The sequence below is a fragment of the Phyllopteryx taeniolatus genome, chromosome 13 (assembly GCF_024500385.1).
Source record: "Phyllopteryx taeniolatus isolate TA_2022b chromosome 13, UOR_Ptae_1.2, whole genome shotgun sequence".
NCBI lineage: Eukaryota > Metazoa > Chordata > Actinopteri > Syngnathiformes > Syngnathidae > Phyllopteryx > Phyllopteryx taeniolatus.
In genome coordinates this window covers 5,230,753-5,250,168 of record NC_084514.1, presented here as the reverse complement: position 1 = coordinate 5,250,168, position 19,416 = coordinate 5,230,753, and the positions used below count along the sequence as shown (strand labels likewise).

Genomic DNA, 19,416 nt, shown 5'->3' with positions numbered 1-19,416 from the left:
CAAAGGAAAAAAAATTGTTATTGCACCGTATTGTTATAGCACATTCTTCACTCGGTGCACTCTCACTTCACATGATAATAAAAACAAATGCTGATGGAAAAAGTTGTGCATGGCATTTATTTTCCTCCACTAATAGTTTTTGCTCCATTTTATTTATGTCCTTGGTAGTTGCATAAAACAAATCATTAGTGCTTAATGTGTTTTTAGTCCAGCTCTCTTATCTCTCGCTCTTATTGTATTGCCTGCACCCCTTATTAGACTACCAATAACTGTCATTGACTAAAGGCTTTTTCATCTCTCCCTCCCACAGATGACAGATTCATCTTCTAAACACCAAGCTGACAGAACGTTAAAAGTCTTACAGCACCACTTGTAAAAATCACAGCGAGACAGATCACAGATAGATTCAAGCCACTTTCACGGCGGCCTTCGTCAAACATTGAGCTTGCCTTGATATCAACGCAACACAAATGTGGACCTCTGCAAACGCTCAAATAAGCTGAAGAAAACAGACGCTAGAAACACAAAATAAACTTTGTAGCCATGTCTGACGTGACACATCGCCACCTGCGGCACAAACTACAAAGTCTCAGTAGACGGCTTGATGAACTGGAGGAAGCCACTAACAAGCTACAGAAGTCAGAAGATGAGTTGCTCGACATTCAGGTTAGTAATGGTTGACTTTTAAAACGGTGTTTCCAGAACATGTATATAGCAGAGAAATAGTTTAATCAATGGGTAAACTCTCCCCTACAGGACAAGATCATCCAGGCAGAAGGCAGCAATTCATCTTTGCTTGCTGATGTAGAGGCCCTGAGGAAACGCCTCTTGAAAATCCAAGGTAAAGATGAGGAGGTACGCAAAGCGGAAGACCTCTGCCGTACAGTGAGAGAGAAACTGGAAGAGGAAGAAAACCTAACAATGGAGCTCAAGGCCGAGATTGAACATCTACAGCGGAGGATGGCAGAACTGGAAAAACTGGAAGAAGCTTTTGGTAAAAGCAAGTCAGACTGTTCTCAGCTCTGTCTCAGTCTCAATGAAGAGAAGAACCTAACCAAGAAGCTATCAACTGAGTTGGAGGTCCTCAAAGCACGTTTAAAGGAAATGGAGGGGTCTGAGGTGAAACTGGACAAAGCAGAACAAGCTTTAGCTGCAGACCTAGACAAGCTTAAGGGATTCTGCCAGACCTTTGAGAATGAACATAAGAGGATACGAGAGAAACAAAGAGAAGATGAGAAGCATATTCTAAAGCTCACAGAGAAACTCGAGCGCCTTGGCATGTCAGTAGAGCCTGGTCGTGCAGACTTCATGAGGTCAAGAATTGAAGAGGAGCTGTCTTCCACAGGCATCCACACCAGTAACTTGACCGGACGCAAGAAGAGCCTCGACTACAACATTGGCTTGCTGAATAAATCTGAGAATCAGAAGAACAGTGGTATTACAGGGTCACCTGAGGAGGACAACAAAGTAAAGGAGTTGACACAGGAAGTTGAACGGCTTAAGAACCGCCTCAAACAGCTGGAAATTGTGGAGGATGACCTCAAGAGCTCGGAGTCAAAAAATGGTGAGCTTCACGAAAAGTTCCAGATGGAACGCAACCGGGCTCGCCAACTGAGCGAGCAGGTGGAACAGCTCAGGACGCAGCTGTGTAGTAAAGGTGTAATCGGCGGCAACGGAACTAGTAATGTGGATAAGCAAGGCAAAGGAAGTACTAACATCTGCCCCAACACTCCTGCCAAGCACCTGGAGAATGGCAAAGCGGAGAAGGAAGAGATTGTGAAGGGAAGTTTAAGGCAAGAGAAGCCTAAGTATCGGAGTGCTGCATCTGTCACAGAGGCCAGCTCGCCTAAGCACAGGATCAGGGAGTTGTCTCCTCAGCATAAGAGAGAAACCAAGCTGAGGACCAAAGAACTCAGCAACTCAGAGGAAAGTTCTGCAATGTCTATTAAGAGGACCCTCAGTCCTGCACACAAAAGTAGGAGGACACCCAAAAACCCAAATAGTCTTATTTCATCTGATAATGGAATAAAAGAGATGGTCAGAGGCACTGAGGAAAAAGCATACAAGGGAGCCATGTACAGCTCTTTAAATACACCCTTCAGTGATATTAAAAAAGTGTCTGTTCTGAATCGCTACCCACCAGCAGCTAATGACCAGAAGCCACTGAGGATAGCTCACAGGCAGAGTGATGGGGAGAGCAAAAAGAGCAGAATGGAAAAGATTTCTAAATTGTATGGAGGCAGTGACAGTGAATCAAACAGCTCAGATGTTGTGCTCGAGAGCAGTACCACTGCACTAGAGAGGGACACAGAGCTCACTTCAGACCAGGAATCAATAGACCCAGTTCAAGATTCTGCATCTGCTGCCTCCAGCCTAACCAAGGCTAATGGATCTTACAAAGCTTACAGATCCAACGTCAATCAACTGCTGCCAAATGACCAGGGGTCTGAGGGTCATTCCTCTGCTTCAGAAACAGAGTCTACTGGTTCAAGGCCCTCAGAACCAGAGACTGTAAATGAAATGACTACTACAACCCAGAGCAGTAGGACTGCAACCTCTAGATATTCCCATGTCAAGGACACTTATTCAGAGGGCTCCTCCTCCAGGAGCTCATTTGATGAAGAACTCCACAGCAGACCAAATCTAGCTGAGGGAGGCGGTAACACTTCATCTGTGCTCGAAGTCCAACGAGTTTGCAGTCCACGTGAGGCACTTTGGTCAAAAGCGGTAATCAAACCCGCCATTGTTGAGATCGACAAGAAAGAAATTATGATTTCAGAGCCCTTATCTGCCAACGGCAAGCCCAGGATATCCACCAAACCCATGTTGACCAACACCAGTAAAATGACCAGCAGTATAACAATTTATCCCAACGACCCAAGCTCCTCCAGAACCAGCAGCTGCAGCAGCAGTGTGTCCAGTGAGCCCTTGTCCGCCAAGGAACGCCACACATCCACCAGTAACTTTCTCATAGGTAAGGTCTCCATCATTTAAAACACTTGATTACGTACCTGCAGCCTTTAGTATAACCACAAACCAACATTCCCATTCCCAATTCAAAATCTGTGGTGTTTTATTAGACTTCTTTAGAGGGTGAATTATGAGTGTTTAAGTAATTGTAGTCTTAGTGTCACTATTCCTGTATAAAAGTACTGTGGTACCTCAACTTACGAGTGCCCAACTTCTGAGATTTTCGAGTTACATTCCGTCTCTAGGTCATTTTTTGCCCTTTGTGTTGTGAGCTAAAATTCGAGTTACAAGCTAACTTCGAAAAATGAGAACACTCACAAGGAGCTTCTGTCAGACACAACTCATACCTAGACGCTCACACACTGACACTCCAGCTCCTGACATCATTTTCCAGGCCGTGCCCCTAAAAGACATACATTCAAGACACAAATGCTGTACTATTGTACATACAGTAATTAGGCTTTATAAATCCAGTGTATTGCTTTACGTTCTCTTTTATTCCTTTTTTATACAATAAATTACTTCTGCTACTTGTTTAAAAACAGAAAAAAGTGGTGTTTTTTGGGGAGGGCTGGAATAGATTAATGGCATTTAAGTTAATATCTCTGGGGAAAATTGATTTCCTCCTATGAATAACAACGTGACGTGGCAAATCTTGTCATGTTGCTACTATGTGCTTAGATGTCTCATTTATTTACGCTTCTTTTATTGGACAGGCCCTAGTAGCGAACACCATGGCAGCATCTCAATCCCTTACGAAATCTCCATCCCCAAGAGCGAGATAACGATGCGGCCAAGCCAGGACCAGGAATCTGGATCAGATAACCAGAATGATTCCTCGTTCAAGTCCAGGCTCCACAGCACCTCCAGAGTGGAGACGGCCATGAGGCACACGGCCTACCAACGAAGCAACTTTAGCCGCCAGTCTCCAGACACAAACTCTCCTGACCTCAACGACATGGATTCGGCCTTCGAAAGCTCCAGTAGCACCGCCACCTTCACCAGCTGTCAAAACCAAAGTCATAGGCAGCACTCCCTGGAAGAGCATTTAGTAGACATGAAGAATGTAACTGTGAGAAGCACCTGGAAGAACAAAGACATTGCCTCTGATGATAAGGGTAGACGAAGAGGGGGTGGAAGGGGTTCTGAGGATGAGGCAGAAACAGCAACAACATGGAGGGCTTATCTTGCAACAACGGTTGACTCTGACGACCCTGTGAGCCACGGACCAAGAACTGGCGGGATTGTTTCCACTGCAAAGTTAGCCAAGCCATCCCCTGCAGATGTAAGACAATTTACAAATGACAACATTTCAGACAAGATGGTAGTTGGTGTTGCATGATTCCTTTGTGTTGTTGCAGATGTACATACGAACCATTGACAAAGAAGCTGAGGAATCGGCGCTCCATCGTGGTGGAAGCGCCAAGTCTCCCTCCCATGAACTAGGAGCCCTGGGAAGGACCGTGCCTCATGCACCTGTCACTTCTCAGTCCTGGAGCCGCTCGTACTCGCAACGACCACAGGTACAACTGATGACTCTAGCTTCTACAATATGCTGCTAAAAATACTGGTGGAGACAATGTCTTAGATTTTAAAAAAAAACTGTACATTTTGCTCTAGTTTCCACCATTTTGTGGTACTGCAATTTTAGCTCAGTAGGCCCCAGTGCTGCGTTCCCACACAGCACAAACAGAAAAGGGTAGGACAAAAAAGTCACAGAGTGTGGAAATGAACAAGCTATTAACAAGTGGAAAAGAAAGCTTGAAAAACCTCAAAGAGAAGAAAATAGTTTTCCTGTATTTATATGCGCCACCTGCAAGATGTGTGGCATAAAAAAGTCCTCTATTTTTTTGTATTTGTGGTCTTGCATGCATACTTCCTTCTGCCAACTATTGCATCTAGTTTGACTGCCTATTTAAGTTTGTATGGTGAATTTGTCCAGAGGTGAAGAGTGCAGATGTCTATGTGTATATAATATATTACCTAATGGCTATAGCAACTGCTTATCGAGCAGGCTCCTTGGCTGTAATAACATGTCATTGTGTCAGATTGATAAAGTAGTAGGCTGGGCTGGGAAAGAACCTTGTGTTTCCTTGCCCAAATTAATATCAAGCAAACATAAATATACAGTACTCTGGAAGAGAACCACACATCAGACTTGGTCCAATTTGTACATATATTTGATTGAAGAGGAGGATTATCCATTTTTGGATGTTGTAGTATCAGAGACACTGTAGACGGATTGTAACTGAGGAAACGCTACATTCAAATCTTTCAGCGAACAAACATTTCACACATTAGCACATTGTGCATGGCAGGGAACTGGCCTCCGAGCAGGATTACTCACCCCGCCAGCCAGTCCCTTGTGGAAATGCAGAGGTCAACGATAAAACCTCTCACTGAACCTCCAGTCATTCAAAATGACACTTTCCAAACCCCAAAAAGGCAGGCGCCTACCCAATTATGGTGTTTTGGTTTAAAATCGCATCATGATGAAACTACGGTGCCAATCATAGATAGTGAATCCCAACTCAGACGAAGTTTAACTTGAGAGAAAGTCTGTTTACACGAGCCATGACTTCGTTATCCATAGGTCCTCAAGGAGTACCTAGAACCTTTGGATTGCATACCATGACAGGGGTGTGTACTGTTGAAATACTGGATAGTTGTTGGTTAGTTGCAGTAGATGTTTCTCCATAAAAGACAGTACTTAAGTGAACAATCCTTTGTCACATGGTAAAGTGGTACAACAGAGGTTGATATGAGGTCAAGACATCAGGTCGTATGTCAGTCTATACAAAACATGCTAAACAAACATTTTTTTGCAAATCACCTAAAGGCAGAGTTTTGTATTACGTTAGATACAGTTATTCATGGGGCCTTCCGTCCTTACAATGCATTAGTTTCCTTTGAATTTCTGTCAGTCTCCTGGAAGCTCAACATAGCAGGACCACCAGAAACCGTGGGGGCAGTGTTGCGATTCAAAGAGGTTCCTGCCTTGAAGGGTTTACAGGCTCACAGACCACCACAACCGGCTGCTACGCTTTGCCTTCTTCTTAATATGAACATTGTTAATACCTTTGGTTGTCAAAAACTTAACTGACGTAACGTAACTACTTCGTATTTGCGGGGGAAATGTATATACAGAGCAAATTAATTGCAGGACAAGCAGTGATGTTTATGCTGTATGTACTGAGCATAAATGAGCCCAAACCGCAGGACCACGGTACTGGAAACTCAGCTCAGCTCTGTCTTCTCCTGCCAGATGACTAAACTAATTGTCAAAGGGACTTCTCCCCTCTCAATTGCTTAATGAAGTCAAGGACCAGTATAGAGTGATAGGAAGCGTAACGCCCACCTCCGTATAATTGGCTATTTAAACCTTGGAAGGAACATTGTGGAATTGACTCTTCTATTTGTGGAATTCTGTCATGGTTGGGTCCACATCATCTTCACTAAATGGCCTTGACCGCAACTCTTTCATTAGTTGGACGCTGACAGACACATCGTAAGAGCCTTGAGCCAATGTTTTCTCTTTCAGTTCGTCTCCTCTTTTTGACCCTGTCTAATATCAGTCATCCTTCCACTAGATAGGTTTTCAAAAACACCCCCGCCACCCCACCACCCCGTCCTGCAGCTCAGATGTGGTCATTCAACAATGACCTGATGTACTGCCTGCCTCCTCCATTCAGTGTTTAGTCAGTAGTGCATTTGGGGAATTTCCTAAACCCATTTGCTTGATTCGCAGCCCCGATGGAACCTTGTTCATCTTGATTTTTGAAGCAACAAAAGTGGCCACTTCATTTGGATAGCAGCGGTTAGCGATACAAATTGACCAGACTGCAAGAAAAACACGGTTCAAATGGTGGTCATCGTTGGTCTTCTCTGCATTTCTTTCATTGCGGCAAATAATGTTTGGCTTGGATTGCCAGCAAATTTTCAGTGGTCTGTACTGTGTTCATTCCCAAGAGGTTTGGATAAATACAGCTGCAGTCACGACAGTGGGAGGTGGGGGATTAGTGTGTGATTGCAGTGTCAAAGGTTGACAGTGGAGGCTTGTATTTATTATGAGCGTGCATGTAGACGCCATGAATGCGTCCTAAACTGGCTTGATTGGTGCACAATAAGTTGGTCTAAATCAGTGCAATTCTATTGTTCTAGACTGAAGACAAGTCTGTACATTTATTCTTTTAGTTGAGAACCAAGGGATACGAAAATTGCAGATGTCAGCTTGCTGTAGACCAGATGTATCCAACAAATCAATTGTCATTAAGAAGGAGACGACACCCCATTGCTTTGAGTGGCCTGCAGCCAGCCTGACCACAACAATCATTGATTATTGGGGAAACTTTTTGTCTTTTTTTTGAACCTCTGGTCTGTGCGGATGCAGCTTATTTTGCCATTGCTGACGTCATTATTGTTCTTCTGTAAACAGATCGTAACAATCAATAATCCATTATTATGCCCATAACAAGTAATAATGTTGCCATGTCAGCTTTGTATTCAGAGCTGCCACTAGCATAATACCATGGTTTATGACGGAGTGCTTGTAAAAATATCACAGCCTCACTTGAGTTCCTATTTTAAAAATACTTTGTGGTGTTGGCATTCCTTTAACTTTAAACCCAAGTTTATATGGCTCTGAAGACTGCAGACTTTCAGCTTGTCTCATAGAAATAAGAAATTCAGTAAGCAGAACTAGTTATATTTACAGGACAAATTCAGCACTGGAAAAGTCTTGGGTCACTTCCTTTCTCTACTCGTTCTAGAGATGGGAATAATAATAGCCGTAAGGAAGAACCCATACTCTTCATACAACCTGTCTTTGTCATCCTCCGTGAACCTGGAAGTCACCTGCTAACTAACAAACAGATGAACAAACAAACAGAAATATGACACCTGACTCTACTGAGTGACATTCAAATTATACTGTATATGCTTATTTTAGTATTTTTGCTAGAATAGCCAATTTAATGGAGCCCGAGACATTCACAAACCTCTGCACTTCAGCGCTCTCTTTAGCCATTGCTCCACTTCTCATGGTACATGAGCTCACTTAGGCATCAGGAAACCTCATCACGCTTTCATGAATATATGTCATTACAGCTAATGAGAGAGACACCAAAAAGATCTCGTGTTGAGTCTAAAACCAGAGGTGAGCTCTACTGTATGTCTAGAATACGACTTGAGTAGCAGACCGATGGCGGGCCGGACCGCAAAAATAGATTCAAGTTCGCTACTTTATAAACTTTCATCCGGACAATCAAGCGTGATTATCAATTTTCCGAAACATGTCACCTGAATTCTAAAACATAGTGTATTGGAAGAGGTGATTTAATAGTTTGGCTTGGCAAGGCAAAGCCATTCGTCTAAATTTACATGCAAGACAAAGTGGCGACGTAATTGGTTCTGCAGACGCTTCTTTCTTATATCTGCAGGCAACGCAGATTACGTGACAGTTACGAGCTGTACATTTTAAGTATACACCCTTGAATGCCTCTGTACTAGAGCAGGGTTTCCCAAAATCGCTTAGGCTACACTATGTTCCTGACGGCCACGGCAGCCCAGTTTACCCGAAACGTAGTGAATCATGGGATTTTAGCTGGGGGGGGGGGTGACAGGCTGCGTTGGAATGGGGCTGCTGAGTTTGTTGCGTTAAAACTGTCTTTTTTGACAAATTAAACTTCTCGCTGGACATCCACAGCAATCGTGGCCAGTCACATTTGCCCCCCCCCCCCCCCCCCCCCCCGCATTATCTCCCAACCATCCAGTTCTGTGAGTCTGTGGCCACCAGAAACATCGTGTGAAGGTTAGCGTGACTCCCCAGGACCAAAATGTACTTAAAAATATTGTGTTGCCTGAAGATCAATATACTTGAGATAAACCAATGATAAACACTGTAGAAAAAAATAAATTCACCACTACGACTACTACAAGAAATGGGGTGCCTGCTTCAAACAGCCTACAGTATTTTACATTTGATCCAATAAAACCCATTTTAGGTCTCGACCCTCAGTTTGGGAAACCCTGATTTAGAGCAGTCTGTCAATTTCATGCTTAATAAGCCGGACTGACTTTAGTGTTTTCTTTTGTTGCCAGACGCAATTTCCTGCTTAAATTTGGCGTTTCGTAGCATTCATACACAAGAACAGGAGCCGCTATGTTTGATAACGCCAGAACTTCTCAGTGGCTTTACTCTGCCGGGATGCATTGACAGCAGTTAGAGCGGGCTGACATTCCTCTTACCCAAATATTGGGTATGTTCTCACACTCTGCAACGTACTTTACTTTCGCCTGAACTGAAAGAACATTTCTTTTGGACGATGTGACATTTTATTGTAAAGTAAGGAAAGTATGCTTCTCGCCGAGCTCTAGTGAGCAAAATCTTGTTCATTGGAGTGCCAGGGTGGCAGAAATTGTTTGACTCCATGCAACACAGATGTGAAGCCGTTTTCACACTGCAGAAACCAAGACCAAATCTCTCAAATCAAGGCAAACTATGCTTGTTCTTTGTCTGTTAGGAGATTTCCTCTTACCAGGCAGTTTTTGTGTAAGATAATTTGACTTGCTTCAAGCATTTTTTTTATTCCTTAAAAATAAGCTGTTGTAACTTGTTATTGAGATTTTATTACTGGTTGTCAGAAAGTTTAGCCTAATGGTGTAGGTAGTATAAATACTACTACTAAATTGTTTTAAGACATTTGTGGGAGTTCTTGAGGCTAGCTATGTTTACTTCTTTTACGATATCTTACCATGTGAAATTTTCCTGTTCTGTTGGCAGATAAGATATCGTTGTGTGCTGTGTTGGTCATCATGCAATGTAATCACATGCCGTTTTTTTTCCCCTTCATAAGTGGGGTCTTTCGCAATTTTAAAAATCAGTGAAAATATAAAAAATTGGTATTAGTGTACCCCACTTTAGTTCCGTGATTTACAGGGAAGCAAAATCTTCCTAGCATTTTTCATTTTATACAGTAAAGGTTTGCATTTATAGTAGCAAATGCAGACCCTACAACTTTTTAACAGCCTAATGTTCCGTTTTCTTCCCTTTCTATTTTAAGGATTGACGTTTTAAACACACAGCTTATTATTCCGAACAGAACTGTGAAAGAGCTTGTTGCAGGCAGTAGGAAACAGTGTGAAGCCACCTTGGCTCACAGCTTGCTGACCATAGAAGGAGAATATTGCCACCCTAATGTTTCCTCCCCCCGGTCGACTCGAAGCAGGAAGTGACCGCAACCGGCACGCCCACTCTGCAGGCTTGACGGGTGACTTATTTCCTGTCTGTTGCTCTCCGAGATGCAGCGAAAGCAGTCCAGCGGGGCTCTAATCGAAGCCAATTAGCCCAAATGCCAATTAAAACGTACCTCCCGAGCCAACAACTCCGGCCCACCAAATATAATTACAGTGCTGGAAATGACTGTAAAGGTCTCACTTTGCGACTCGGTCACTGAGGTTGTGAATGTGTCCTTGTACCCACTAATCTCTTAGCTTTGAGGCATGTTTTTCTTTTTTTGGGGGGTTGAGGGGGTTGTTTCCACAAGGCTGAACTTTTTCATATAAGCTTGCAAGTATTACATCCCCACAGAATAGAGAAACTACACTCCCAAGAAAATGTCTGCAGTGGAACCTCTTACACCAAATGCCCCTGAATGAAGTAGGACTTCCAACAAAAAAATATGGCTTTTAAAGTCACCAAAAAAAACATTTAATAATAATTAGCCTTTAAAGCACTGTCACGCATAATGTCGCCTGAGACCTCAGAGATGCATCTGCACGTTTTACTTTTTCTTTGGCTTTTTTTTGGTTGCATTTGCATGAGCTTTTAAATAAAATCCTCTGTTAGCCTTTTATTTTTGAGGGTAATGTAGGATGAGTGTGAAATGATATTAAACTGTTTCGGTATACAAGTTTGCGAAATATTTACAGTTTTTAAACTTCAAATATAGAAAATTATTACAATTTCTTAGAGACGAGCATCCGTTATTTATTAAAAAACATTTCGCACTGTTGCCCGCACGGTTGAGTCCCTCTCCCCCACAAATTATTGCTTGTTATCAAACTTAATGGTGACTGCTTTGTTTGTTTTTTTCAACATTGTGGTTAACTTGTTTTTCCACTCAGTATGACACGTCTGCAGCACAAATCGGCTTCGCCTTCACTTTTATGAAAGAGTTGTGTTCCTATGACTGCAACTTGAATTTGTATGAAATTCAAAATGCACTGCAGTCTGCAGATACAAGCCACCGATACTTAAGGCAAAAGTAACTGGGTCATGCTCGCCAATAGTTGCCACAACACTGCGGCGGTTTGACACATTGGCAAATCATCATATGTGTCAGAAAGAAACAATGGACTTTATTTACAATTGTCATTGTGTTGATTGAAGTTTTATATATCAAAAGTACTAGTGGTATCGGTACTTGATAAGAGTGAATACTCGCACTGGTATCGGTCTGAAAAAAAAGTGGTATTGACCATCCTTAATCATGAGATTACAGTAAATATTTGGATGAAAAACACTTCGAGGTCAAACCGTGTCTTCTTTCTCTTACACATTTGTGTGAACTATAGTATAATTGCGCACTGTACATCCTGTGATGTGTCAGTACCATGGTAAACCGTCTTCCCAGCGGCTAACCTATTTTTTTTTTTAAATACTTTTTTGATACTACTTTTTTATATGAATAATAAGAATGTTACTTGTACAGCTGTTCAAAATGAAGGCCATAAATAGCTTTAAAATTCACACTTTAACCGCAATTCAAAGGTCTTTTAAATGCCATAGACACAAACGAGATTTCATAAAAATGTCAACTACTGTATTGTACTATAAGCTTGAGCACTTATCACCCACTCCTGGTGGTAATATTTAGTGAAGGGGTCTTAAATTTGATTCTTCAAAAGGTTATTTAAAAGGCTTAGACAGTGAACCAACGCATATTTATGGATGACGTGGAAATGACGTTGATTTGGGGGGGGGGGCCTATCCATTTTTCGTTGAAAAACACGCAGTATCGCTGTTTTTAGCACTCATTTTAAAGCATGTCTAATATAGAAATACTGCTTAGGCGCCATCTGGTGGCATCTTTGTGTGAAGCAGCTATGTTGAACTGAGGGGGAGCCTCATTTAATAGATTTGACTGATTTTTTTTTTGTTTTGTTTTGTTTTAAAAAGGGAATTTGCTCCCATCTTGTGGCATCTTTAGGCCATTACAAACCTTTTTTGTGTGGCCTTAAATCCGCTCCATGTGGAACATCACGTGAACGATGCAGAAAAACGGGACAGCTGAGTTTCTGTGTATGCTATGCTAACGAGTATAACTAGAATCGATGGCATGGTTGTTTGAAGTCGAACTTGCTAAACTTTTGTTTTGTTTATTGCTGGTTACTTTGGACAAAGGTCAAATACCTGTATATCATGTATTTATATAAATATGATCTGATGCATGTAAACCCGAACGAAGCCTAAACATAGTGTCGTCATCTTTGGTGGCTCTGTGGTGACATCTTGTGTTTTAAAAAGATAATGTAGATATTTAAAGTTCCTACGGGTGCTTTGAAACAGTCCCCTTTACCTGAGCAACGAGGAAGTGCTTTTACCCGTCTTTCCGAATGCGGAAATAGGTTACGCATATAGTGGATTACTTTTGGATTTTCACGGTTTTCAGCCTTATAACGATGGTGATTGTTTGATTTATATTTCCATTCCCAGGGTGCCAACGCCGACAACGTCTTGTGGAGACAGCACCTCTCTGCCACAAACTCGTACGATCGGAGCGCCAAGACGACGGGGATGTCATCCAGAGGGGAGCAGTGGTCCAGTCGGGGTCAAGCGTCGGGAAAGAGCGGCGCGGGGAGCCGGGTGTGGAGCCATCGCCAGGCTGAACATCATTAGCGCAAGCTAGAGGGAGGGCAGGTAAAAAAGAACACATCTTCACACAGAAGTGATGTGCAAACAGTTCACACCGCTGAGGGCTACATGCAGAACAATAGAAAAGGAGGAAGACAATTGACATCTGGCCAATTTTTCTTTTACTGCTGAGTGCAAACTTACAAGCCCTGTATGGTGGCAGCGAACTCAGTTCAACGCACTTGACAATCAGCAACGCTGTGGCAAATAGTGAGCAATTAATCAGAAAAAAAGGCTTCAAGCTGTTTGTGGCTACGCCCCTTGTGGTTTACTGTCAAGTTCAACAAAAAAAACAAAGACAATTACACCTTGTGCATTTCGAGCAACCAAACAACTGCCGAAAGAAACAGCCCGCTAGCTTAATGCTAACATACAACGGAAAAACGCCATTGACATGCTAACATTGAGCATCAATAGTAGCAGTTTTAGAACCTTTTCAGCAACGGCTATTTGAACACAAACGGTGAAGCAACACGTAGACAGACAGCATAATAATACTCAGACATATTCTTTATAGTCTGTGACAACTGACTAATATTACAACATCTCACAGAGTCACTTACAGTAGTTGTAAAGCTATTCTTCTTGCTTTGTGTCTGCATGACTGAATTCGACTGCGCCAGGTGGCCAAGGCGAGCACACGTGAAGGAGCAGCACAATGAATTGAAGAAAAACATGATATGAAAACTTTTGAATTGTTATTACTCTGATTTTATAAAGTGCAGTGCTATTATTCATTGTCAAAAAGAAACAAACACAGAACAAAATAGTTTTTTGGGTGTGAGGCAACACAGTAAATAACAAGATCAGTTTCAACCAAAAATCTGGAAATGGATGAATTTGCGAATGCTGAACCTCAAATATGCGGGGGGATTCTCTGTATTTCACATATTTACAAGGAAATGGTTAGTCATGGAATGAACGATGAGATTTTAATGTTTCTTGAGGTTTTTGTTTTTGCTTCTGACACTTTTGGATCATTAAAACACACCCAAGATCATTATTGCAATTCCCGATGAACAAATGGCAACAGTTTGATTCATTCACATCACATTATTTCCTACGTGGGAAAACAAATTTTTAAATTAGAACTACTTGGAAGTCAACCGGCTTCCCTGACTGTATCCTGTTCAACTTTAGAGGGTCACACAAAAATAATGGGAAAATGACATCAAACAATTTTTTTTCTGTTCATGTTTTTGTCTAACTTCCCCATCTTTCTTTTTCCAACAGATGGCCAGAGTAGGATTCATGCACCACCATCTCCAGCACACTGCAGCTTCTAGAACAAGCAAGAAAACGATCACAGCCATGGTAAAAAAAAATAATAATAATAATGTATAATGTATAATAATAGTAATAAAATTTAAAAAAAAAAAATTTAAAAAAAAAAAAGGAAAGAAACTTAACTGTAACCTTGAATGCACATTGAGATGTAAACATCTCCTATTCCTCTCCTGCCCGGACCATCGTGGAAGGGGAGGACCTCGCCGCCGCACGAATCCTCTTCTGCTTGTTTGGATGTATTATAAAGTTACCTAATAGTCTTGACAAAGAAGAGGCTCCTGCGAGGGCCGTATCAGTCCCGTCACGTCATCTCACAACAAAGTGCTGCGTCGTGCCGATACTTGACAAAGGATGCTGACTTTCAGTGTGACCCAAAAACAGGAAGCAAATTACTCAGTTCTGGAAAGAAAAACTCATTTTCACTGCGAGACTGTCTTGGCTTGTTTGGAAGCATGCCTTCACACACACGTGTACACACTCTTAATCAAAGGGTTGGGGAACCTGCAACCTACAAAATGGGACAATATCATCTGGTCCGTTCAATTCTGAAGACCTCAAAGGAACTGCTCTAAAGCAGTTTAGGTTTAACATTTAGGCCATAATTGTCATATTTAATAATATTTGTCCTAAAATAGGTTCCCCAACCCTTGCTTTGTAAAACCACTGGGACCGTTTTTGTGCTCGGTCATGATTGCGCACGGTAATTTGCTTCCTGTTGTGTTATCATTTTTCCTTAGTTCTTTCTGCTTCCTCAATCAAATGCAATGAACATGTAGGGGAAAATAAGAGTTCTTTTTAATTATTCATATAAAAATTTCCCATGGTGCTTTGTTTTCTTTTGAACTGTCGTCGTTCATGTGTTTGAGAGACCCGGGTTACCAGCTGACAGTACTTTGCACATCTTCGGTGATGGGGGCGCAATCGGACGGCTGGCCAAATTTGGAGTTAATGTGAAATTTGATTCGACAAATTGATGTGGAAATCACACAAGAGTGGCAAAAGTTTTCTTTTCTTTTTTATAAATAAAAAAAGTCCCGCATCTAGATGTATTCCTAACCAATCTGAGAGGTTAGCAGGATCCTTTTAGAATGGTGTATTTTCTCAAAATTGCGTTGCAAATAGTGAATTTCCCAGCCAGAAATGACCCCTTCAACAAGCAAACATGTGCTTTAACGCAGCATTTTGGCCAGGGCATGAATCATTCATGCCATATTATTGTTGTGAGATAAAAGAACATTTACTGGACATAGCAGCGGCGGCGGGGGCGCTGCCATAGAAATACTAGCCACTAGAAACCTCACAGACTTTTTAAACCCGGCGATGAAATGTTTGATCCTTGCAGCTCGCGACCAATCACCATAATTCAACTTCTCAAAATCCATCATTTGGACACAAAATAGCTTGAGTTTACTACTGTCTTTCATTCTATTCAGTAATTGGTTTGCTCTGGTTTGTAATCAGCTAAGTTGTCATTACTTCTGGACATTGGGATACGGTAGAGAAATTGAGCCAAGGTTTGTTTATTGAAGGGGGACACCACCTCCCTGATGGATTTCAAAAGTTTTCTTTTTTTTTTTTTTGTTGTTTTTTCTAAGCTTCCTTTAAAGTTGTCCTCGAAAACCAAGAAAGACCACAATGTCCTTTGGATTTTTCCGTCAGAAAGGGTGTGGCAGTGCCTTCATGGCTCCTGGATCAAGGAAAATCCAAACCCTAAGACATATACTTGGGATCTATGGGTGCACACGCCAAGATGTGATCCTCTAGTCCCTCTTGGCCAAGCGCAGTTTTCCTTTCGAGGGTTTCCAATCGCCGCATCCCATTCCCACATTCCTCCAAGACAAAGCTTTTCCACTTAAAGCGAAGACCAAGAAGCCGTCACTGGATAACGGCAAACGGCCCTCTCCAAGGTGAACGTTCGAGACGAGGGCGTCCGCCTTCGTCAGCGACGTCGTTATCTTGCTAAGCCGCTACGACGATGTTGACGGATTTTAGGTCTGGTGGGTGACATCACTGCTGGGTTTCTTTTAATACCAACCTGGTGACACTCATTTCCACCTGTTTTGCTTAGCCCAATAAATTAGCATCTCGTGTCAGTTTGGGATTTGGCTAAGGAAGAGCCCCGCTACCGGTTTTCAAAACTTCATCTGTCAGCTACGCACTTGACCATTCTTCACTTCATCTTCCGAAGGCGAGTAGCAGCATCCTGACAAAGCCTGACCGTGTTTTGGCCATCACTGCACAGCAACAAAAACATGAACGTCCTTCACGGTTCTCCAGGATTCACAGGAATTACAGTCTTAACGTTTTGTAGGATTTCTTTCAATGGCAACCTGGTGACACACTGTGTGTCCCCCCCCCCCTGCTTTGCTAACCAGATCCAGATTTTGGTTCGTAGCACCTTTGTGACTAGCATCCCTCACACCTTAGGTTGCACTTTGCGAAAGAATTTCTCTCAGGAAGATCCCAGCTACTGGAAAGTTGTTGTTTTCGTGACGCCTTTCGAGGTTATCGAAACTCCCTTTGCCGTTCTTCCAAAAGCTTGGGATACCATCCCGACAAAGCCTGACGTCCATGTTTTATTAGTTGTCCAAAAATTCTCGAAAAACAATGTTTTGTCTTTCTTTCCAAAGTATGACACCACCGGGCCAGTTTTTTTTTTTTTTTTTTTGTTTTTTTTTTTTTTTTTTTTATTATGACTAGCCTCCTGGTGACATCCTGAATTCCCACCGAAAGATTTGCATCCCTCGTACCTTACGTTTAGGATGGACTTTGATCACAACTGTTGGAAACTTTGTGACAATGCTTAAGGTTTTTGATAACTGGCCATTCTTGGGTAAAACCCACGTCCAGGAACATCACGTGAATCGTTTTAATCGTAGACTGTAGAATTTCTTTCGATAGCAACCTGGTAGCACTTGTCCCTGCTATGTTATGTTTTAGGGGTATTTGTCTTAGGAAGATCATGTTGGAGGTTTCCCCTTCTATGCGCTTGTTGCCTTACAAGCATCCAGAAACAAAGCCCAATCGCAGCGTTTGTGCGTAAGTTAGCTTCGCCCAGAAATCCTCTTCTGGCATATGTACAAAGGTTTTTTTATTTCGAAGTCGACTTCAAATGTACTGGCTTTTACACGCTCCCTGTTGTCCTTTACGGCCTCCATTGTGAGACGGGTCATGGTGTTACTGGGTAGAGTAATCTGCACTTAACCAGCACTTAACTTTAAAATCTGCAATGGATTATTCCCCCCCCCCCCCATGACCACCTAACGCCCCCACCACCCGACCCCCCTTTTTTTTTTTTTTTTTTTTTTGCTGGTCAAAACCTGCTTTGTGTTCCTTTTTTGCCTTCACGATGCCACATTGACCCACCAGAGGAGTCCTATGGGGAATGAGTTGTGGGCCCCCTCCATCTTCGCCTGTGCCAAAATCATTCCGTCATGTTTGTAGTCCAGATGGATCTCCATTTTATTTCTTTGACAGAAGAAAAAATAGATGTCTTATTTTGGAAGCTGATAGATTTTATTTAAGGTAAAAAAAGAAATAAATAAAAAAATGTGTAATTTTGTAAAGTGGGCCTTATTAATGGAATATATATTTGTCCATCTTGGTTTTAAGAACGATATATATATATATTTTTTGTTGTGTTATGATACACTCCTGGAGAGTTTTTGTGTATGTGTTTTGTTTAAGTACATTTCTCACAGTCTGGGGGCGGGGGGTGGGGGGGGGGTCCATCCATTTTGGCCGTTATATTCAGGGTTTGTGCGTCTTCTGCTGTTTGTTCTGCCAAAGAAAGAAGCGTGCACACAAATGAGAATTTTAGAACCGTACAATCAATCAAACGGAGGGGCAGAGGTTTTGTGACATTTTCATTATTTGTGTAAATTCACATCATGTGCAGACATAAACATGTAATCACAATAAAAAGGCTTTTATGAGTTTGTATGAGCCGCCAAAGTGTGGAAGGGACGAGGCTGCTTATGACTTCTTTTTTTTTTTTTTTTTTTCTCCCCCTCCCACCTTTTAGAATTAATCCATTGTGCATGTTTTAACTTTCCTGTGGCATGTAGGTAAGCTGCCAACTGTACAGCAGACCATATGTATTCTAATAAAAAATAAAAAGCAACCCATTTGTAACACGCTGACTCCGAGCAAATCTGTGCTTTTTAATGCCTTTTTCTTTTCGCTTTGGCTGGCAGGTTTTTGGTTGTGGAATGCCGAAAGTCAGCGGTTCACTTTTGTCCAATGCAGGTGTTCTTTTTATTCCCCTACTGGTTGCTCATTTAGTCTTTTTATGATAAACCCCTGATAAGTACAGTAGATTACACGCTGTGTACATTAGCAGTCATCCACTAGTTTAAATGAAGATGCGGTATATTCAATAATTTTGGGGAGTAATTTTTTATTTTTTTAATTGTATTCTAAGCTCATTTAATTGTGATCAAAACAGGTCGATGAAAGGATTACCAGATGTGAAAAAGATACACATTTTTAAAAATACTTCTATTAAACCGACAAATAAAACCCATTGCAGAATAAATGGTGCAAGTGTCGTAAAATTTGCTTTATTCAAATGAATAACATCGTATGTGGGCTGAACAGTTTGCTTATTGTAATATTAAACAAATATACTGAATGGTGAACAAGCTAGTTTATTTTTTTAATTACAGCCCCTGATTGGTATTTTAAAAAAAAAAACAATCTATAAAAATAATTATTTTTACTTTAAAATTCATTTTGTATGTATTTTTACAGTCAGTTACTACTTAACTTTGCTGATTGATTTAAAATATTTCTTCAAATCAAATCTTGTGAGACTGAAGGATCAACTCCAGTTGTGCTTTGCTTTTTCTTTGGCTTTCAAAATGCAATGAGGTGACACTACGGCTTGCTCTGTAAACACCTTCTCTGTTAGTAGGTGTCTTCAACCTGTACTTGTATGTAAGCCGCGACGCCCAGTTATCTATCACTAACATAGTCATAAAGTCGTAATCACTGGAAATATTTGTGGGCCATAAATATAAAAGTTGAAAAACAACTATGACAGTAACGTAGTTTGCCTTTCTGTGCTACGTGAGCACGTATTTTTATGTCTCACAGCTACTAGTTTAATGTGCACTGTAACCTCCAAACATGTCGAAAAAAAAAAAGTTTATTTAAAAATACATTTTTTAAAACATGTTTAAAGTCAATATTTTAAGTTAATTTTTTTGGTGTATTTTCTAATAAAAATATTTAGGGCCTTTAAG

At 41.4% G+C, this 19,416-nt stretch overlaps 1 protein-coding gene across 2 annotated transcripts in view; it reads left to right on the top strand.

Annotated features, from left to right (window-relative positions):
• luzp1 (leucine zipper protein 1) overlaps positions 1 to 14,993 on the top strand; it is a 52,790-nt gene extending 37,797 nt beyond the window's left edge. Inside the window, exons 3-9 of one of the 2 annotated variants that reach the window (XM_061796129.1) lie at positions 311 to 666; positions 757 to 2,974; positions 3,687 to 4,255; positions 4,332 to 4,493; positions 12,686 to 12,889; positions 14,117 to 14,197; positions 14,418 to 14,993. In XM_061796129.1, coding sequence (XP_061652113.1) covers positions 544 to 666; positions 757 to 2,974; positions 3,687 to 4,255; positions 4,332 to 4,493; positions 12,686 to 12,868 — 3,255 coding nt within the window. In that variant the 5' untranslated portion in view covers positions 311 to 543 and the 3' untranslated portion in view covers positions 12,869 to 12,889; positions 14,117 to 14,197; positions 14,418 to 14,993. Of the gene's footprint in view, positions 1 to 310; positions 667 to 756; positions 2,975 to 3,686; positions 4,256 to 4,331; positions 4,494 to 12,685; positions 12,890 to 14,116; positions 14,198 to 14,361 lie in introns of both variants that reach the window. The other variant, XM_061796128.1, reaches the window with a different exon arrangement.
• The last annotated feature ends 4,423 nt before the right edge of the window (positions 14,994 to 19,416 follow it).